Source organism: Hypoxylon trugodes, assembly GCF_022578975.1.
Source record: "Hypoxylon trugodes strain CBS 135444 unplaced genomic scaffold F4822scaffold_7, whole genome shotgun sequence".
NCBI classification, from domain to species: domain Eukaryota; kingdom Fungi; phylum Ascomycota; class Sordariomycetes; order Xylariales; family Hypoxylaceae; genus Hypoxylon; species Hypoxylon trugodes.
In genome coordinates, this window is record NW_026250022.1 from 907,668 (window position 1) to 922,995 (window position 15,328).

Genomic DNA, 15,328 nt, shown 5'->3' on the forward strand with positions numbered 1-15,328 from the left:
ATCGACATAACTAATTACGCATTATGATACCCCCCTTCTTTTTTGTCTCCTCGTTCCCCCTTACCGCGACCTACGTATGTTGTCGAGTTTTAAGGGGCGTCCGGTTTTATGCGAAAAGTACAAGCAAGTAGTGATGAATAAGGTTCCTTGGCGTGCGGCGTTTTTTAAAAAAGGAGAGGATTATTGAACTGTAGAACATAATTAAAAAGGGGGTTAAGGGAACAAAGGATTAGGAACAAGGCTTCTAGGTAGACCGCATTTACCAAGCGGTGAGAATGTCTAGTTGTAGGCGTAGCTGTGTAAGGTTACACAGGGAAATAGTGGAATATACCTCTCCGTAAGACGAAGGATTCAGAGTCGATCATATGTCCCTGCTGATGCGCCAGTGTGGCACGTACACGCGTGTATATGTGTTCCCCATGTCTAGGCCAAATTAATTGTCTAAGCCAATAATTCCTACCAAAATCAAGATACTTAAGGATCACAGCCCGGGAGGCCTAATCTTACGTAGCCAAGCCACAACCTCGGAATATACACGGCCAAGTTAGAAAGAACAACAATAGTATGCAGAAATTCCACGTATCGTTTCATTATATAGACATAAAACACTAAGGTATCGATCGATCTATATCTAAGTATGCCACCCTTTCCTGGTTTTTATTTGCTGCCTTGCTTTACTTTTGCCCTTTGCCAGCAAATAATGTAGTCCAGTTACTATCATGGGGAGTCGTAGCCAATAATGCTCAACATATAAACACGCATGCATAATCCAGCCACTCCAATCCAGTGCAGTTCACTTCGGTAGGTAGAAGTAGTGGGAATAAGACCAAACACATCAAGTCTTCGCCTGGTATAGATGGACCACTCGTAACGCCTCGCCTCAAATAAAAGCATCGTTCAAAAAACATTCCCTAACGCCGAACCTCAAGGCTGACCCCGCGGACCCCGAATATGCATTGTAGTGAAAACATAACCAGATCCCATGCGTCTCAAATGCTATGCTTCACTTTCATCTCGCGCCGCCTTGTGGGGTTCGGTCGCCCCATAACGCGTTGCCGACACGGACTTGCGTTGAACTCCTTTGACCTGCTCTGGGTCCGCCTTGCGGCTCGCTCCAGCCCGCTGTACTTCCACCCTGGCTGCTGTACATTTCACGAGGATCATATTCGTATCGTGCGCCCGGAGCTCCCAGGTCACCCCTCGCATCATCGTAAGGGGCGTAGGACACCGGAGACTCATGAATGTGGTTAGGGTCGTCATAAAGCTGCGTTGGCCGCGAGTCCAAGTATGGGCCAGGTTGGCGTCTCGGGGGACTGCCGGGATTCGGCTGGGCGTTAACTATCAACCCAGCACTCTCTTCAGGGACCGGATCGCCAGGGTTATGTGGAAGTCCGAAGGCGCTTCGTCGGAACTCGTTTGCAATCGGTAGGCCGTCCGCACCTTTCCCGCCGGCATGAGCTGCAGTGTACGGTTTCATAGGGTAACTAGTATCGATATCTTCAGGCTTGGCCTGGTAGCTGGGATCTTGGTGGCGGCGCTTAACCCCCACAAACAACCATCTCATACCACGACCAAAGGCCTTAATAACATCCCATAAGTTGAGAGCGTCTCCGAAAGCTTTCAGACCCATGAAACCACCCATCTTAGGGTGATGCTCATTTTCGCGAGGCGGTATCTCCATAGACGGATCGGGAACGGGGTAGAAACTCGTCTTGGCGTTTTCTTTATAGGGAGCATAAGGGAATGCCCACAAGTGAAGTATGCCGAATAGGGCCATCTCGACGCAGAGCATCAAACTAGGAATTCCAACTTTCAAATCGGGATAGGCGAGAACGGCGTTCGGGTTGACGATATGAAGGGTCGAGGTTCCGAGTGAGATGGCAATAGTTTGCCAGAAAGACAAAAAGATGACCAATTTGATAGCCAGAACTTTGAGGAATGGCTTGTGTTCCGCAAGTGGCTCCCGTAACTGTACATAGAACTGAATGACACAGTACATAGCAATGGTGACTGCTATACATTCGATTGCAATAACCTATGGCAAGGTAAGTAATAGGCCCCTCTCCGTTTACGATGCAATATAACCTACCCAGATATGAGCGAAAACGGGGCTATTAGAACTCTCGCAATACCGTTCAAAGTATTGCGTTACGACGGCCGTAATAGTCATAGCAACTCGGATGAAGCAATAATGATAGATACCGATCCAAATAATGTTGAACCAAGTTAGACCGCTCTTCGGAGTTCTCCAAGGTCCTCGGTCTCCTCCGCAACACTTGGCAAACCAATTTATCGGCCAAACCCATTCTTTTATAGGGCGCATATGTCGAAAGAATTCTTTTTGCTCGTGGAGATCGGGTGCGACATAATGGCATAAAAGCGCGAAGAAAGAGGCGATGGCAAACGCTTCATAACAGTCGCTGATAACCTGGAAGTAGACGGCGTGCCAATAATACCATATACACAAGAAAGCCGAGGTAGCGTAAACGGGGACCATAAATAAAATACGAATAATACTAGTAGAAGTTAGCGGTTTTGTCGATAGGTTGTTGGCGCATTTGAATAGACATACTGTCTCTGTTCTTGAGGTTTTGTGTAGTTGATGGCATGTCGCCACATCAAGTAAAAGCTAGCGATGTAGGCGACTATGGTAGAGGCGCCAGAGATTATGAGGGCGAGCTGGTGGAAGGTCAAGGATCCTGCGATCTTCTCCTCCGACCCGACTATAAGATCTTGTCAGCATGACATCTTGGCGCCACGACTCTGGGCATGCAGGGACGATAGATAGCAAGATGACTTTTTTGTTGATATACATACTCCTCATATCCTCTAACGTGGAATTACATGTTAAATTCATCGCGCCGGCTTCGATTCAATCATCCGTGAAACGTTGTAGGAATCGAACGTTATAGGTTTAATCCTCGAATATGCACTCGTTTCTTCCTCCAAATAACGCTATGTTTATTAGAATTCGCTCGATACGAATAATTGTATTATGTTCGAAATAATTTGTGATTGACGTGGCTAGTCGATGTCGTGGGAAAAGGATTTGGTGGCTATGCTAATGCTTGCGACGCAAACGGAAACACGAGTCGATCGGAACTCGATAATTGGACGGGTCTCTACGTCGAATGTATTTTATACTGGGAGAACGATGCGCGACCGACCGGCGGGTGAGGTTTTATTCGTGGCGTATTATAAAATAGCGAAAGGGGGGGTATCGTAATGAATGAAAAGATGTAAATGAGAAGAAAGGGTTGACTTGGCGGGATGATGGAATAAGTTGAGTTGAGTTGAGCCGAGTTGGGCAGGTTTGGAACAAAGAAACTACTGCTCAGCCCCGTTGGCAGTTGGAAACTACGCCGGGGTCTACCACATAATTCGTGAAGGTTTTGAAATTACAGGGCAGCACATAATCCCGAAGTACGTACTCTCAGAACCACTTTAACTCTACCCGTCCACTCACGTTCGTTTTGGGGGGGCAAACGGGAATTACGGCAGATACGGGTCAGAACCTTGGAAAGGCTTGGCAAGGGGTACGTGCTATGCAGCTGCACAATGTCGCGTACGTGCATGTACCTAAGTATTTTAGGGGATCAGGGGATCAAACGACAATTTTAAGTGGCTGATAAAAACCAGCGGGACGGCCATAAGTGGGCTTATATGGCGCTAAATCTGACCAGGTTCTACATACGCAGATACGAAAAAAATAGAGCTGAGCCACGGCTGTATGAACCTGTATAAAAACTCATTAGCCACAACATGTTACGCAATTGTATCCTTACTCATCCTATATCACTATCACGGAACTCAATAACGAATGAACACATCGTCGTACCCAGGAGGTAAGAATTTAATGCGATTGGTTGAAAAATGTACTTCCTCCAGTCAACACGAATGCGTTGTGGGCGAATTAACTAGAAGAGAAATATACTTACGCGTTTTGCATCGCGCATCATCGTAGGGGTACTAGGCTGTTCGCTGTGCGGCATTCTAAAGAGAGTTGGCATTATGTCACAAAGATCAATTGTATATTAATAGAATATTTCCATTGTTTCTTTGGGCCTAGAGCCAACTTATACTCTACCTATTTTCAATTCTTTAGAGTTTAATAATAATCCCTGGCCCAAATACTTAGGTACTTAGGTACATACTCTCTTTGGAAGGACCCTCTCGAATCCAGCCAATCAGGGCTTAGTAGACTTTATACTATGGCCTTCCCATACTGGAGGTCAGCCAAAACTCCGATTGCACCAGTTCAACTAGTGCCGAGCGCTGTTTATTTAAATGGGATTTAATTTTGGTGGCTTCGAACGACAAGTCAGTATACGGCAATGCTCAACAGACATATACACCACCCAAAATGCCTAAAAAAACTACCGCTGGTGTGAGCTGCCCTGAGACCCCCTAAGTTGTTGCTGCTGTACCCTGAGCTAAGGGTGATCTTGTTGGTTGCCCTTTACGACAAAACGGAAAGGTTAGATCCAGATATCGATATGATTAAGGGGATCACTCCCACAAGAGGATGTAGACCCAAGAAGAAAGATACCCGAATAGCATTGGAGAGGTCATTCTACAAAGTAACCACAATCCAGTTGTAGATATTCCCATATGTCAGCTTAAAAATATCTCACTTACTAGGTATTAATTAAGGCAGCGTTTACCTACGGCCTGTAATATATCTTATTTGCGCTGTTTGAGTGATAATTCCCTACTGCTTGTAACCCCCTATTCGGCCAATTTAACACCCTTCCTGCTGCTATCTTAACCTCTCCTATATCTCCAGTCTTAACATGCCAACCGAATTTAACGAACAAAGTGCTGCATAAGGGTTATGATTGGGTTTAAGTCTCAAAGCGAGATTGGTTACACAAAATGAGACATATATAAAGAATCAAACAAAGATGTCATCCAAGTAAGGGGCAGTACGTTGGACAAACTAGATATGATTTACACTATTATTACTCGTATGTACTAGAGGTATAGTGATTACGAAATAATGGGGCACATCCCCTTTTGGCATGTATGTTGGACGATTCATCAGTAAAATATTATTTATAGTTAGCCCCGAGGAGTATCACCTGATAGGTTATGCGTTATCAGTGGCTTTACTACCCCAACACCTTCACGTCCATAAGTTGCTCCGAGTTGTTTCCAACTAGTCGCAACAGAACCATCTTCTTCACCGTTTCTTGGCAGCGATCGATTTCAATAAGCCTGGCCGTTATCTCATCTCCAGAAGCAGAGAATGGATAGCAAGCGGATTCGCATCGCTATAATTGGTGGTGGCCTAGCCGGTGCTTCCGTAGCTAACGGCCTTTTCCACCTCCCCCATATAGAAGTCCATGTTTTCGAGTCCGCTCCCGAATTTTACGAGCGCGGTGCTGCTGCTGGGATTTCCCTCAATGCTCAGCGAGCTTTAAATGCAATTATTCCCCTTGATAGAGGTGTGCTTCAAAAGGCCGGTGCTGTTCCCATGAACAGTTCCCGGATCATCTTGGTAAGCGGGGAAATAGTCGTCAATCAAATGTATAACGCTGATTAACGGTTAATAGGGGTCGGGGAAAGATGCTGGGACGGTTATCTTCGACTTGAGGACGGGGGTGTGTGTCCACCGGGCATCACTCCTTCGCGAGTTACTCAGCCCTTTGCCCAAGGAGATTCTGCACCCCAATAAACAGCTTGTCGCCATCAATCCCAAATCCTCTGGTGTTGAGCTCGTCTTCAAAGATGGCTCTAAGTACGAATTTGATGCTGTCATCGGTGTCGATGGTATCTTCAGTTTTGTTCGGCAACATGTCTTTCGAGATACTGCCCCTGGAGAGGACTACGGGCCTTCTCCAGCGGGATTCTGGGATTGCCGAAATTTAGTCCCATTGGATAAAGCTAAATCGACGTTAGGCAAGGATCTTTTTGAGGATGATCGACGGTACTCCTGGGTTAGTGATGGAGCGTTTATCATACACGACATATTAGAGGACAGAACGATGGTACAGTGCATAGTGTCTGCTATCGACAAGAAACAGTCCTTTACTAAGTCTAGGAAGTCTCTCCTGGTACAGCAAGATCTGAAGGAAACTCTGAATACGTGGCTTGGTGGTCCAATTGCCAGTGGGATGATAGACGTCAGTTTCCTCTCTCCCAATGTCTCGCCCCCATCATCAGAAGGGTGCTAAACTATTCTAGCTCACACTCAATCAACCTGATACTTACAAGTACTCTCAATGGGAGCACAAGGCGACACCTACTTATTTTGAAGATCGCGTCTGTCTTGTGGGAGATGCAGCTCACGCATCTTCATCCTGGATGGGTGCCGGCGCTGGAATAGCCATCGAGGATGCTATTAGCAAGCTCTTCGCCAATATCTCATCTCCAAAAGAAATCACAGCGGCTTTCAAAGCATACGACACGGTACGCCGGCTACGATGCCAAAGGGTCGTTGATTCGAGCCGAGAGACAGGACTTCTTTTCTGCGGCAAGTATGGGCTGGATGTTGCTGAGTTGAGAGCCGAGATTTCAACAAGGTGGAACTTCATCCTCGATTTGGACATGGAGGCGCATCAACAGGAGGCCATGGAGTGTTTCACACAATATAAGGACAACCAATAGGTATCATCTTAGTCGCTTACTCCGCTGCATTTGGCTTAAAGCAGCGAGTCTTTCGATTGGTTCCTCGATGCCATGCGTGAATGGTCTCGGGTGCAGCAAGCTGTGTTGCCACTTTAACGAAAGACACTAGTCCGCCAAATGCGTTCTTGGTGCCTAGGTCACTTTTCCAAGCCCGATTCCCAAAAGTCTACTGCCTCGCGAGAAGTTGACATTCTATCTTCACCTTTCTTTATTTTGGAATAAATTACTTCGCTAATTCCATTTTGATGCCCCTTCTGGTCTGGCCTGAATAAAGCGGCAAAGGGAGAGGGTTTAGTAAAAATATCCAACTTTGTACATACAATCAAAACGCCACCGTCTCATTGATACTCCGGGGGTTATGAGCGAATTTGATTCCAGTTTAATTTGAACGCACCGAGGGCATACCCTGCACCCCTATGGCCGCGGCCTAATTAGGATGATTACATCTAGGTACTTGGTAGGTACCGATACGATTATACGGACATGGTTATGTTGAGTAGCTTACCAGGTGGCGTCCACTAAAAGCAATAGTAACCCAGTGTGGCTGCAGATGTGTATATTAAAGGGTTATACCTCCTCAAGCTCCTTTGTCTCTGAAAAGAAAAGGTGCTCATAGAGTAAGTGCCACCATCCACACTTTATAGCGAGCTTTCACCTATCATCTTCAAAAACACCATGGCCCAGTTTCAGCGCCCCCAATATACTTCTTTATCTCTTACTTGTATTGCAGTAAAGCGACCCAACTATCAGACAGCTCCAGGACTCTACGGAGTTACGGAGTTGCTACTGCAGATCTAATGCACATAACTCGGTAAGAGGATGTGGACGGGATGTGACGAACCAATAAACAACTCCCACCGTTTACTTTTTTTATTTTTGGTCATCCTTCTTCCGAGAGCCTGCTTAATTCCTGTTTAGATAGGTGATACAGTATCCTCTAGAGCAAGCCATGTCAATCTAGGCATATATATTGTGATCAAGATAGAGTAAAAATAGTAACATGAGCATGGCGTTACCATCGTAGGCTAAAGAACACGAGTATTTAGGAGTGTTGAAGAAGGGCTTCCTATATAGTCTAATTGTAAAATCATTATTATTGCGGTCATTTCCTATTACTTAACAGATACTACTGTATTGATACGTGCTGTTAAAATGGCGATTTCGTACAGTCGATTCTAGGAATGGCCCGACTGGCTAATCCTGTTAAAGAGTGGAACATCACGCCCAGGCCAAATCTTTTATAATTGCCTTCTTCTCGTCTTGGCATTGCTATTTTTCGTCTTCGCAGGTTTTGTTGGTCGTAGTGATGGGCTCCCAAAAAGTGCTGTCATGATTCAAAATTTAGACCGAGCATCACGTTATGTATGAAATCAATTCTCCTTCTCCTCAGTAACGTACACTAACCGAATTTAACAACCAAGGGTCCAACGATATTCCCAGTCCTCTACGCACTCGTCGTAGGTGGTGCTGTACGTTCTTTTGCCCTATGGAGACTTCAAATAGGAGAGACCATCGGCCTATTAGACCCGCTCCTAGGTAGTACTTTGGTTGGCGGTACGATTTCAACGCAGTTTGAGCGTAGTATAAAACAAATCGACTTTGTTACTGCTTTTATTTTGATCATATGGACCCTATCGCCTCTGGGGGCCAGGCATCGTTCAGAGTCATCCATTATCAAGACATCCCAACGGTCCAGAGTCAGACGCTTCGGTTTTTAGACTATTCTAACGTAACCTACCCGCAGGGTTTGACGACAGCAAGCTTCGGAAACTCTCTTGATACCATCGGCCCTGCCTTCCTGTCAACCATTATTTCTCCTTTGTCGATTAAAGAATCGTCGTCAGATTCGTGGGGAAACGTAAAAGTGCAATGATCGAAAGTTTACCGGGGTACACTCCAGTAAGGGAAGGCGGATGTATTTCTTACCCAGGATATTCGGAAAATAAACCTTATGCCTCTCTTATAGGGATTCCAATATCGAATCTTCCAAGCACCGGTATGACCAGTTTCAATCTCGAGACCTCTTATTGGACTCTCCAATGTCCCGACTATGGCCAACCCGACCAATATGACGACAATTATTGGATGGAGAACATGGCAAAAAACGTATCCGAAAACTGCGGTTATATGTCATGTACCGTAACCGACTGGCCATTCGCCGATGGTTCTAAAGGGAACGGGATCTTAGCCAATTGGGGATGGGCTGTGTCCAATACAAATGAAAATGACATGGCAAAGCGTCGTGAGGCAAACACCACAGAAAAGGTTCCTAAGATGCAGGTTTTCTATCGAAGCTCGAATTTTGGGACAACAGGGAATCTATTTACGGCAGCCAACTGTACTATAGCTACGACCTACGTTGAAGCTGGGTTAAATTGCAATGGCTGGGACTGTAAAGTTGATCGACTAAGGAGATCGAAAAAACGCGAAACATACCCGTCTACAGCCTATACCATCTTTGATTCGGGTTGGAGAGCAAGCATGAGTTCATTCTTAACAAATTTGGTAGACACAGCCGATAATCAGCTCAAGGAATCTGGAACGCCTGGACTTTTACAAGAATACATAGCCGACCCGACCAAACCCTTCAGCGGAGGCCAGTTCAAAGACCTCAGGGATGTCGGAAATGAGACGTTTGCCATGCGGTTTTCGCAGCTACTCAATACTTACTGGTCGACAGCTTATAATTTCAACCTAACTTACGGGGATCTGAAATTCACAAAACCTTTCTCATGACACTGAATATTATGATTCGGGTACAAACCCATTTACCGAGACAGTCGGAATTAACACGCGTCTCGAGACCCGTTTTGTCTACGATAGGGGTTGGATGACAGTACTTGTTCTTTCAACTTCTGTAATGTTTGTCAGTTGTGTGGTCAAACTGGTTCTCGATCTTAACATTTGAATACCCGATTTACTCATGAACGTGTCAACCATGTTACGAGGCACTACTACACGCCGCGACAGCCTACCACTCGGAGGATCAGCACTGGACGATAGTAAAAGGTCGAAATATTTACAAAACCGGGTAGTTAGATTTGGAGATATTAGGGCTGAAGACGAGTACGCCGGTGAGCTAGGAATTGGTGAGATAACAGGAGAGGAAGAGAGTGTAGGCAAGGCAAGATGTGACAGGAAATATTGGTAATTCTGGAATTTTTTGTTTCTCGGAGTATACACCTACAAAGAGTCGGAGCGACAACTACGTGAATGGGGCGTCTTGCACTTGCCGTATTTATCATTGGTTGTTATAAATTTACCGGGTTAGCAGGTGCAATGCTCCTGCCTGCCATATCACTTGCCCCGGAAACGCAGGTGCTGGTTTGGCACTTGCCGTTGAAGATTGGGCCGGGTGCCGGGCAACCCTCCACACGGCGACCAAATCTTCACGCGGAACACCTGCGCGTATTGATTTTCCATCGTTCCTCAACTCGCCGTCTGTGTTCTCGACGCCGTCAAGTATTTATCCTGAATTCATTCGCGCCGATTGCGCGCCTTTTCCATATGTCTTTTCTTCCTTTATGCGGCGGCATGGACACTCGCTTTACCAACCTGCCACCATGCGAAGCCTCGATTGAGCAGCTATTCAAAGATTTACCAGATCCCGAATCCGAAGATAATAACGACAAGCCGTGGCGTCAATACTCGAAGTACAAAAATGCGCTTTCTAAGTTTCTGAAGACAGAGATGACCAGCAGACGGGAGCATATCGACGAATGCATACTTTTCAGGGCCGTTGCTTACCATATGCTATCCAACTGGGCTCCAAAAATACGTCCTCCGCGTTATCAGTTCATCGAGACCATGGCTAATTTTTTCCTGGACTTACCGCTCATCGGCGATCAAGACTCAGCCAAATTACGATACTTTCGTTATTGCAAGTGGATTTTCCAAGGTAGAAAGGACAGCTACAATCACCGCCACCAAGCGACAGCGGCAGGAGGTGAACATAATGGACCAACTCAACGTCGCCGTGATTTCAGCCATCTAACCAAGTCGCTAACCGTTCCTTCACATTGTAACTATTGTCAAAAGCCAGAGGTCAAGTTCACATGCTCTGGCTGCGCACGAAAGAATTCCGGCTCCTTGACGATTGCTACTGGTTATTGTGGAAAGGATTGCCAGACTCTCGACTGGAATAACCACAAAGGGATTTGCTTCGATCGTAAGCGTCTTGGCCGAGCTGTAAATCTCACAAGAAAACTTATGGGCGTCGTGGAATATAGACTTAGCAATCTGACTTTGGAGGGTACCTTTGAAATTGACGGCATATTGTGCCTGACTGAAGAATCCCGAGCCCAAAGAGCATTGAGAGGTGATTGTTTTCTCAAAGAAATCAATTCTAAAAATTACCTGGAAAATGTTGATGTGGGGCACATTCAGCAGGCAGTAGAAGACCAATACTTCACGGATATACCTCTCGTGTTGTCCAGCTCCAGCCAGATATACACTTGGCTCTATAGTGGTATGTCTTTACCCCCACCTTGCAATTGCATTTCATACCTAGCTAACTAGTATTCAGGTCTCTGCCATCGCATTGAAGAATTCCTTGTATACGTCAAGAACGCGAACCGTCCTATCGTCCGCTTTACCGTAGACGACGGTATCAAGTCCAATATGTTACAACCTCACCGCGTATTGCGCGTAACCATGAAGTCAGGAGAGCAATTCGCTGTGGATCTGGCGTGCGGTCGATTCGGGTGGGAAGAATACGTGACACTCTGGGACCACTACATGAAGGAACGAATATTTCGGGTTATCAGGTCGGATGACCTAGGAGAGTTTGCGCTCAAGTACAATATGAAGATCCCTCCGTACTACCCCGTGACGGCTAAAGCTAAGGTTCATCTTCAATGGTTAGACGAGATCGTCGAGTATGCGACAAAACTCCTAGAACAACAGGGATTATCGATACATTTCGGCTACCACTTCGTAGGAATGGCAGACCACCATGCGTATACGGCAATCGAAGCTGCGATCATTGAAAAGGTATTGAGTTTCGATACTGAGAAAATTGTCGGACCCAATAGCCTCAGCGGTTGTCAGTATAGGATGTATCTCAATAACCACGCTGAAGAATGGGTTGAGTGGAATTGGACTGATAAATTGTACCTGGAAATGGTGTGGTTGCAAGGCGTGGCTATGGGAATCTTCGAGAATGACCACGATTTTTGCAAGGAGTTCTGGGTAGTTCATATTAGTGCAATGGGGCTCGGATTCAAAGAGAAGCCCCCTTCTGCACAAGAGGTACTGTATGGTGCCACTGTCTTCTCCACCTTTCCCGACCAGGACGCCGAAGGTTACACAGCGGCGATGCAGATAGCCAGCGACGTACAAAATTAGATCTCATCCGTTCCCCAATAAACAAAGATTGAAACAAAGATTGACTTTTACTACCTTATACTAGATTTCTCAAATACGAAACAGTAACTAGACCGGTAGCTACGATGTAGTCGATGCCTAGAAGCCTTGGTTGTATTAGGGGTGATTAGACGATATTTCATATTTCATTTTCTCTATCCTTCTAGACCTAGCGCCATAAACTTGCTCGTAATAAACCTACTGACTGTGAATCAATTACCCCATATTGTGAGGTGTGTTGGCATATCTAGATGCACTATTGATATGTCAACAAAGACTTCAACTCATACGGACACAAGGGTCCGCTGTAATATACAAGCAAGGAAAACCATTGTAATATCCATAGCTACCTAGGTACCTATATAGGCACTGCTAGAGAGAAACAGCCCTTGGCGGGGGCTGATGTGAGGATGCAGCTTCCCCTTAAAGCTCTATGCGGTCGGACCTGAAGCCACATGGATTGGCCTGTGACACCGTATGTTTGAGTAGGGAGCTACCGGGAGCGACATGATTGGCTGCGGATCTATCTAGCCTTAGTTTGAGATAGGAATTCTCTAGCCCTGGTTGACTGGTAATACGGCGTCGTTACTTCAGTCGCAAAATCCTTTTGTTCAGTCTTCAACGGTCGAGTAGAACCATAAACGTTGATAGACAACGGGCGGGAACTTTTACAGCGGCGATAATGGCGACCTGCCGTTCGTATAAGGCCTAGCCGGACTACTATCTCCTGAAACAATGGATAATTCCGAGAGATCGTATAAGGGGCTATTGAGGGGGAAAAGCGGTGGCTTGGTACGTTCCCTCAATGACTCCATAGATTGGTTGAATGACTTGGACTTTCGCAATAGGCTTGAAACCGGTCGTTCGGGCTCGACGGGGTCTTTTTCGAAGAGAACGTCGACATATTGCGATGCGATTCGTTGTCCCTCGAAGTTGACGGAGAACTCCACCGACGCTCCGTGAGAGATCATCTCAATTGTGTAGTTGAAGAATCGTAACTTCTCACCGGAAAGATTATCCTTAACCGGGAGTTGTGATGAAGGTATTGGAGAGCGAACTTGTATCGTGCATAGCTGCTTGATCGTAGTACTCTTCGGATCTTTTCGCCCTGGTGGTATTAAATCCTCGCAGGAGAAAATTGGTATGCCTACTTTAAAATGCGAGTTCAAGTCCATATTCCTTTCCAATGACGCATTGTAATATTCCACCTTCGTCTGCTCCTTTTCGAGTACTTTATCTCCCTGAACACCGTGTTAGTATCTTCATCCACACTTCCGCCGATCTACTCGTCGAACTTACGCGAACCAAGAACCAATTCATCTGTCTACGCGCAAAATAGGCCGTTTCTATATTGCAGTATTCTCTATCTTCCAGCAGATGTATTGACTCGTTGAAGTGATGTCGAGATTCTGTACCAAAGCTGGCTCGCGATATCCTAGAAGAGACCTGGACAAGAGAATGGGACAGTAATCCTCTAGATGTTAGGGCGCTAAGTACTGCACCGCGGCAAACTGCAGTCCATCTATAATATAAATGTGTTAGTAGAAGTTCTCACTCATTTTACGGCACCTCCTTGGTTTACATACGGCGCTGGTCCGGAGCCTTGGAGCACGTCGCTTTGATCTCCCACTAAGATAGAAAGCCTCTCGTATAAAAATCTGCAACGGCCGAAACCTCCGACTAAAATGACGTACTGAATAACTGTTAGTCATATTGTCATCTTAATCAGATGCGGGTTGATTGTCTCACTTTCGGTGGCTGCTTCAGCTTTTCGTTGACCTTTTTGAATTGTTGGCCGACAAGACCTTCAATTTGGCTTATGACATTTTCGAATACTTCTTCAATATGGCCACTAAAACCGATTAATACTCATTCAGCCCAGTTTGAATTAATATTTGGGAACTTGTACCTCTTCAACTCAATACGAGGAAATCGTCCCCCTTTGGCGCATTGGGGTGGTAGATCGACGGGCCAATTCCTCGGACGTCCGTCGAATTGCTGTTTTATTCCATGTTCCCAGGCCGTGTCCATGGTCTTCTGGATTTCATGTCGGGGAATCTTATCCCAAGTTTCTTTACCGATCCGCATTCTTAATAACGCCTCGAAGTCTTGGTCGAGAAATACTCCGCCGCATAGCGCGCCTTGATAATTGTCTTAGTACTTCGGGATCGTTTCCACCATCTAGGTCTTACATACCTGTCCCTTCTACACACTCCTTGACTTCTAAGGGATTGGCATTGACAACTTCGTAACTGATTATATCCTATATCCGTTATTAGATAGTTTCAATCAATTAATTAAAGTCTCACTTACGACGGTACCGCCACCACAGTCCGTGACGACAAAAGCATCCCCTACCTTATCGCGTATTTAGCATCCTATTCTCCACAAGTGCAATTCAATCCACTAACCTCGATATCTGGCCTACGCCTCATATCGGAAAAGGTAGCTAGAGCAGCTGCTTCAGGCTCAGTGATAAATGTTAAGATCGTGGGACCACAAGGGCGATCTGCGAGAATTCCAGCTTGCCTAGCAGCCTGACGCATCCTAGCAAGCGCGTATGTCTTCCATATCGCTGGAATAGTAATTACCACATGAAATGGCGTTTTATCCAAGGGTCTTTTCCCCATCGACCGACGGACGTTTCCGAGCGCGTGGCTCCATAGGTGTCTCAGGTAATCCGCAATAACTTCAACGGGATCTTTACCCGATTCCTTCAACATCTGCCGCGCGCGGGCGAGTTGTGGGCTGTCTCTGAGGTGGTCGGCCAAGTCATTCTCGTTTAGGAGTAAGAGCTTGAACCATTGGAAAGGTTGTTCCGTTAGAGGTATCGCGTAGCCCCATGTACTTCCCTCTGGTTTGTAGTTGATGGCGGTTGGGCACTTTTCGCGTTCTTCGTTTCCGTAAAGCTGCGATTCCCAGTTCGTAATGGTGAATACGTCTTCGGGCTGCCCCGTCCAAGCCCAAGCAACTCCAGTGTAGCTAAGACGAGTTGAAAGGTCAGTATCCAGGTCTCCCGGTTCCATGGGGTTGGGTTCTACTCACGTTGTTCCGAAATCTATGCCGAATATTATACATTTCTTGGCAGGCGGCGACTTCGCTTCATTACCAGAGCCTGGAGAGGGTTCAGCCATTGTATTAAATCTGTTACTGGTTATCGTGAAATGGTCTTGGGGTAACAGCTTTGGTAAAACGACGTCTCTAAAGAATGTTGTGTTGGGTGTTAACGAAGATTCCGTCACCAGCGCCGACGGATTTGAGATGAACTCGATTGGTAGAGGCCGCCGCGGCACTTTACTGATATCTATGTAGCACTCGGCGATTCGCGCAGCTG

General features: G+C 46.1%; 5 protein-coding genes across 5 annotated transcripts; 3 read left to right on the top strand and 2 right to left on the bottom strand.

Moving 5' to 3' along the window:
• Positions 1-565: 565 nt before the first annotated feature.
• F4822DRAFT_409647 (DUF300-domain-containing protein) lies at positions 566-3,386 on the bottom strand. Its single transcript, XM_051458679.1, has 4 exons — positions 2,818-3,386; positions 2,573-2,723; positions 2,090-2,516; positions 566-2,035 (listed from the first exon to the last, which is right to left on the bottom strand). Exons 1-4 carry the CDS (start codon positions 2,855-2,857, stop codon positions 1,010-1,012), a joined length of 1,644 nt encoding a protein of 547 aa, XP_051312098.1. The 5' UTR covers positions 2,858-3,386; the 3' UTR covers positions 566-1,009.
• A 1,615-nt stretch (positions 3,387-5,001) lies between these two features.
• Positions 5,002-7,248, top strand: F4822DRAFT_409651 (salicylate hydroxylase). Its single transcript, XM_051458680.1, has 3 exons — positions 5,002-5,500; positions 5,556-6,125; positions 6,187-7,248. The coding sequence occupies exons 1-3, from the start codon at positions 5,249-5,251 to the stop codon at positions 6,607-6,609; spliced, it is 1,245 nt and encodes a 414-aa protein (XP_051312099.1). The 5' UTR covers positions 5,002-5,248; the 3' UTR covers positions 6,610-7,248.
• Positions 7,249-8,628: 1,380 nt separating this feature from the next.
• Positions 8,629-9,366, top strand: F4822DRAFT_431197 (uncharacterized protein; the record flags this gene model as incomplete). The annotated part of the gene is made up of 1 exon (XM_051461440.1): positions 8,629-9,366. The coding sequence occupies one exon, from the start codon at positions 8,629-8,631 to the stop codon at positions 9,364-9,366; it is 738 nt and encodes a 245-aa protein (XP_051312100.1).
• Positions 9,367-10,164: 798 nt separating this feature from the next.
• F4822DRAFT_431198 (uncharacterized protein) lies at positions 10,165-11,976 on the top strand (the record flags this gene model as incomplete). The annotated part of the gene is made up of 2 exons (XM_051461441.1): positions 10,165-11,098; positions 11,156-11,976. The coding sequence occupies 2 exons, from the start codon at positions 10,165-10,167 to the stop codon at positions 11,974-11,976; spliced, it is 1,755 nt and encodes a 584-aa protein (XP_051312101.1).
• Positions 11,977-12,245: 269 nt separating this feature from the next.
• Positions 12,246-15,266, bottom strand: F4822DRAFT_312407 (actin-like ATPase domain-containing protein). Its single transcript, XM_051455351.1, has 9 exons — positions 15,040-15,266; positions 14,406-14,976; positions 14,308-14,352; positions 14,191-14,257; positions 13,904-14,135; positions 13,744-13,846; positions 13,581-13,687; positions 13,294-13,516; positions 12,246-13,235 (listed from the first exon to the last, which is right to left on the bottom strand). Exons 1-9 carry the CDS (start codon positions 15,126-15,128, stop codon positions 12,663-12,665), a joined length of 2,010 nt encoding a protein of 669 aa, XP_051312102.1. The 5' UTR covers positions 15,129-15,266; the 3' UTR covers positions 12,246-12,662.
• Between the last annotated feature and the right edge of the window lie 62 nt (positions 15,267-15,328).

Coding starts and splice junctions, on each gene's coding strand:
- F4822DRAFT_409647 (XM_051458679.1), bottom strand. CDS start 2,857: ATGAATTTAACATGTAATTCCACGTTAGAGGATATGAGGA. Junction 2,724..2,817: donor CACGTTAGAGGATATGAGGA/GTATGTATATCA, acceptor AAGATCTTATAG/TCGGGTCGGAGGAGAAGATC. Junction 2,517..2,572: donor AAACCTCAAGAACAGAGACA/GTATGTCTATTC, acceptor AACTTCTACTAG/TATTATTCGTATTTTATTTA.
- F4822DRAFT_409651 (XM_051458680.1), top strand. CDS start 5,249: ATGGATAGCAAGCGGATTCGCATCGCTATAATTGGTGGTGGCCTAGCC. Junction 5,501..5,555: donor ACAGTTCCCGGATCATCTTG/GTAAGCGGGGAA, acceptor AACGGTTAATAG/GGGTCGGGGAAAGATGCTGG. Junction 6,126..6,186: donor TTGCCAGTGGGATGATAGAC/GTCAGTTTCCTC, acceptor AAACTATTCTAG/CTCACACTCAATCAACCTGA.
- F4822DRAFT_312407 (XM_051455351.1), bottom strand. CDS start 15,128: ATGGCTGAACCCTCTCCAGGCTCTGGTAATGAAGCGAAGTCGCCGCCT. Junction 14,258..14,307: donor ACTGTGGTGGCGGTACCGTC/GTAAGTGAGACT, acceptor TAACGGATATAG/GATATAATCAGTTACGAAGT. Junction 13,847..13,903: donor CCTCGTATTGAGTTGAAGAG/GTACAAGTTCCC, acceptor AATCGGTTTTAG/TGGCCATATTGAAGAAGTAT.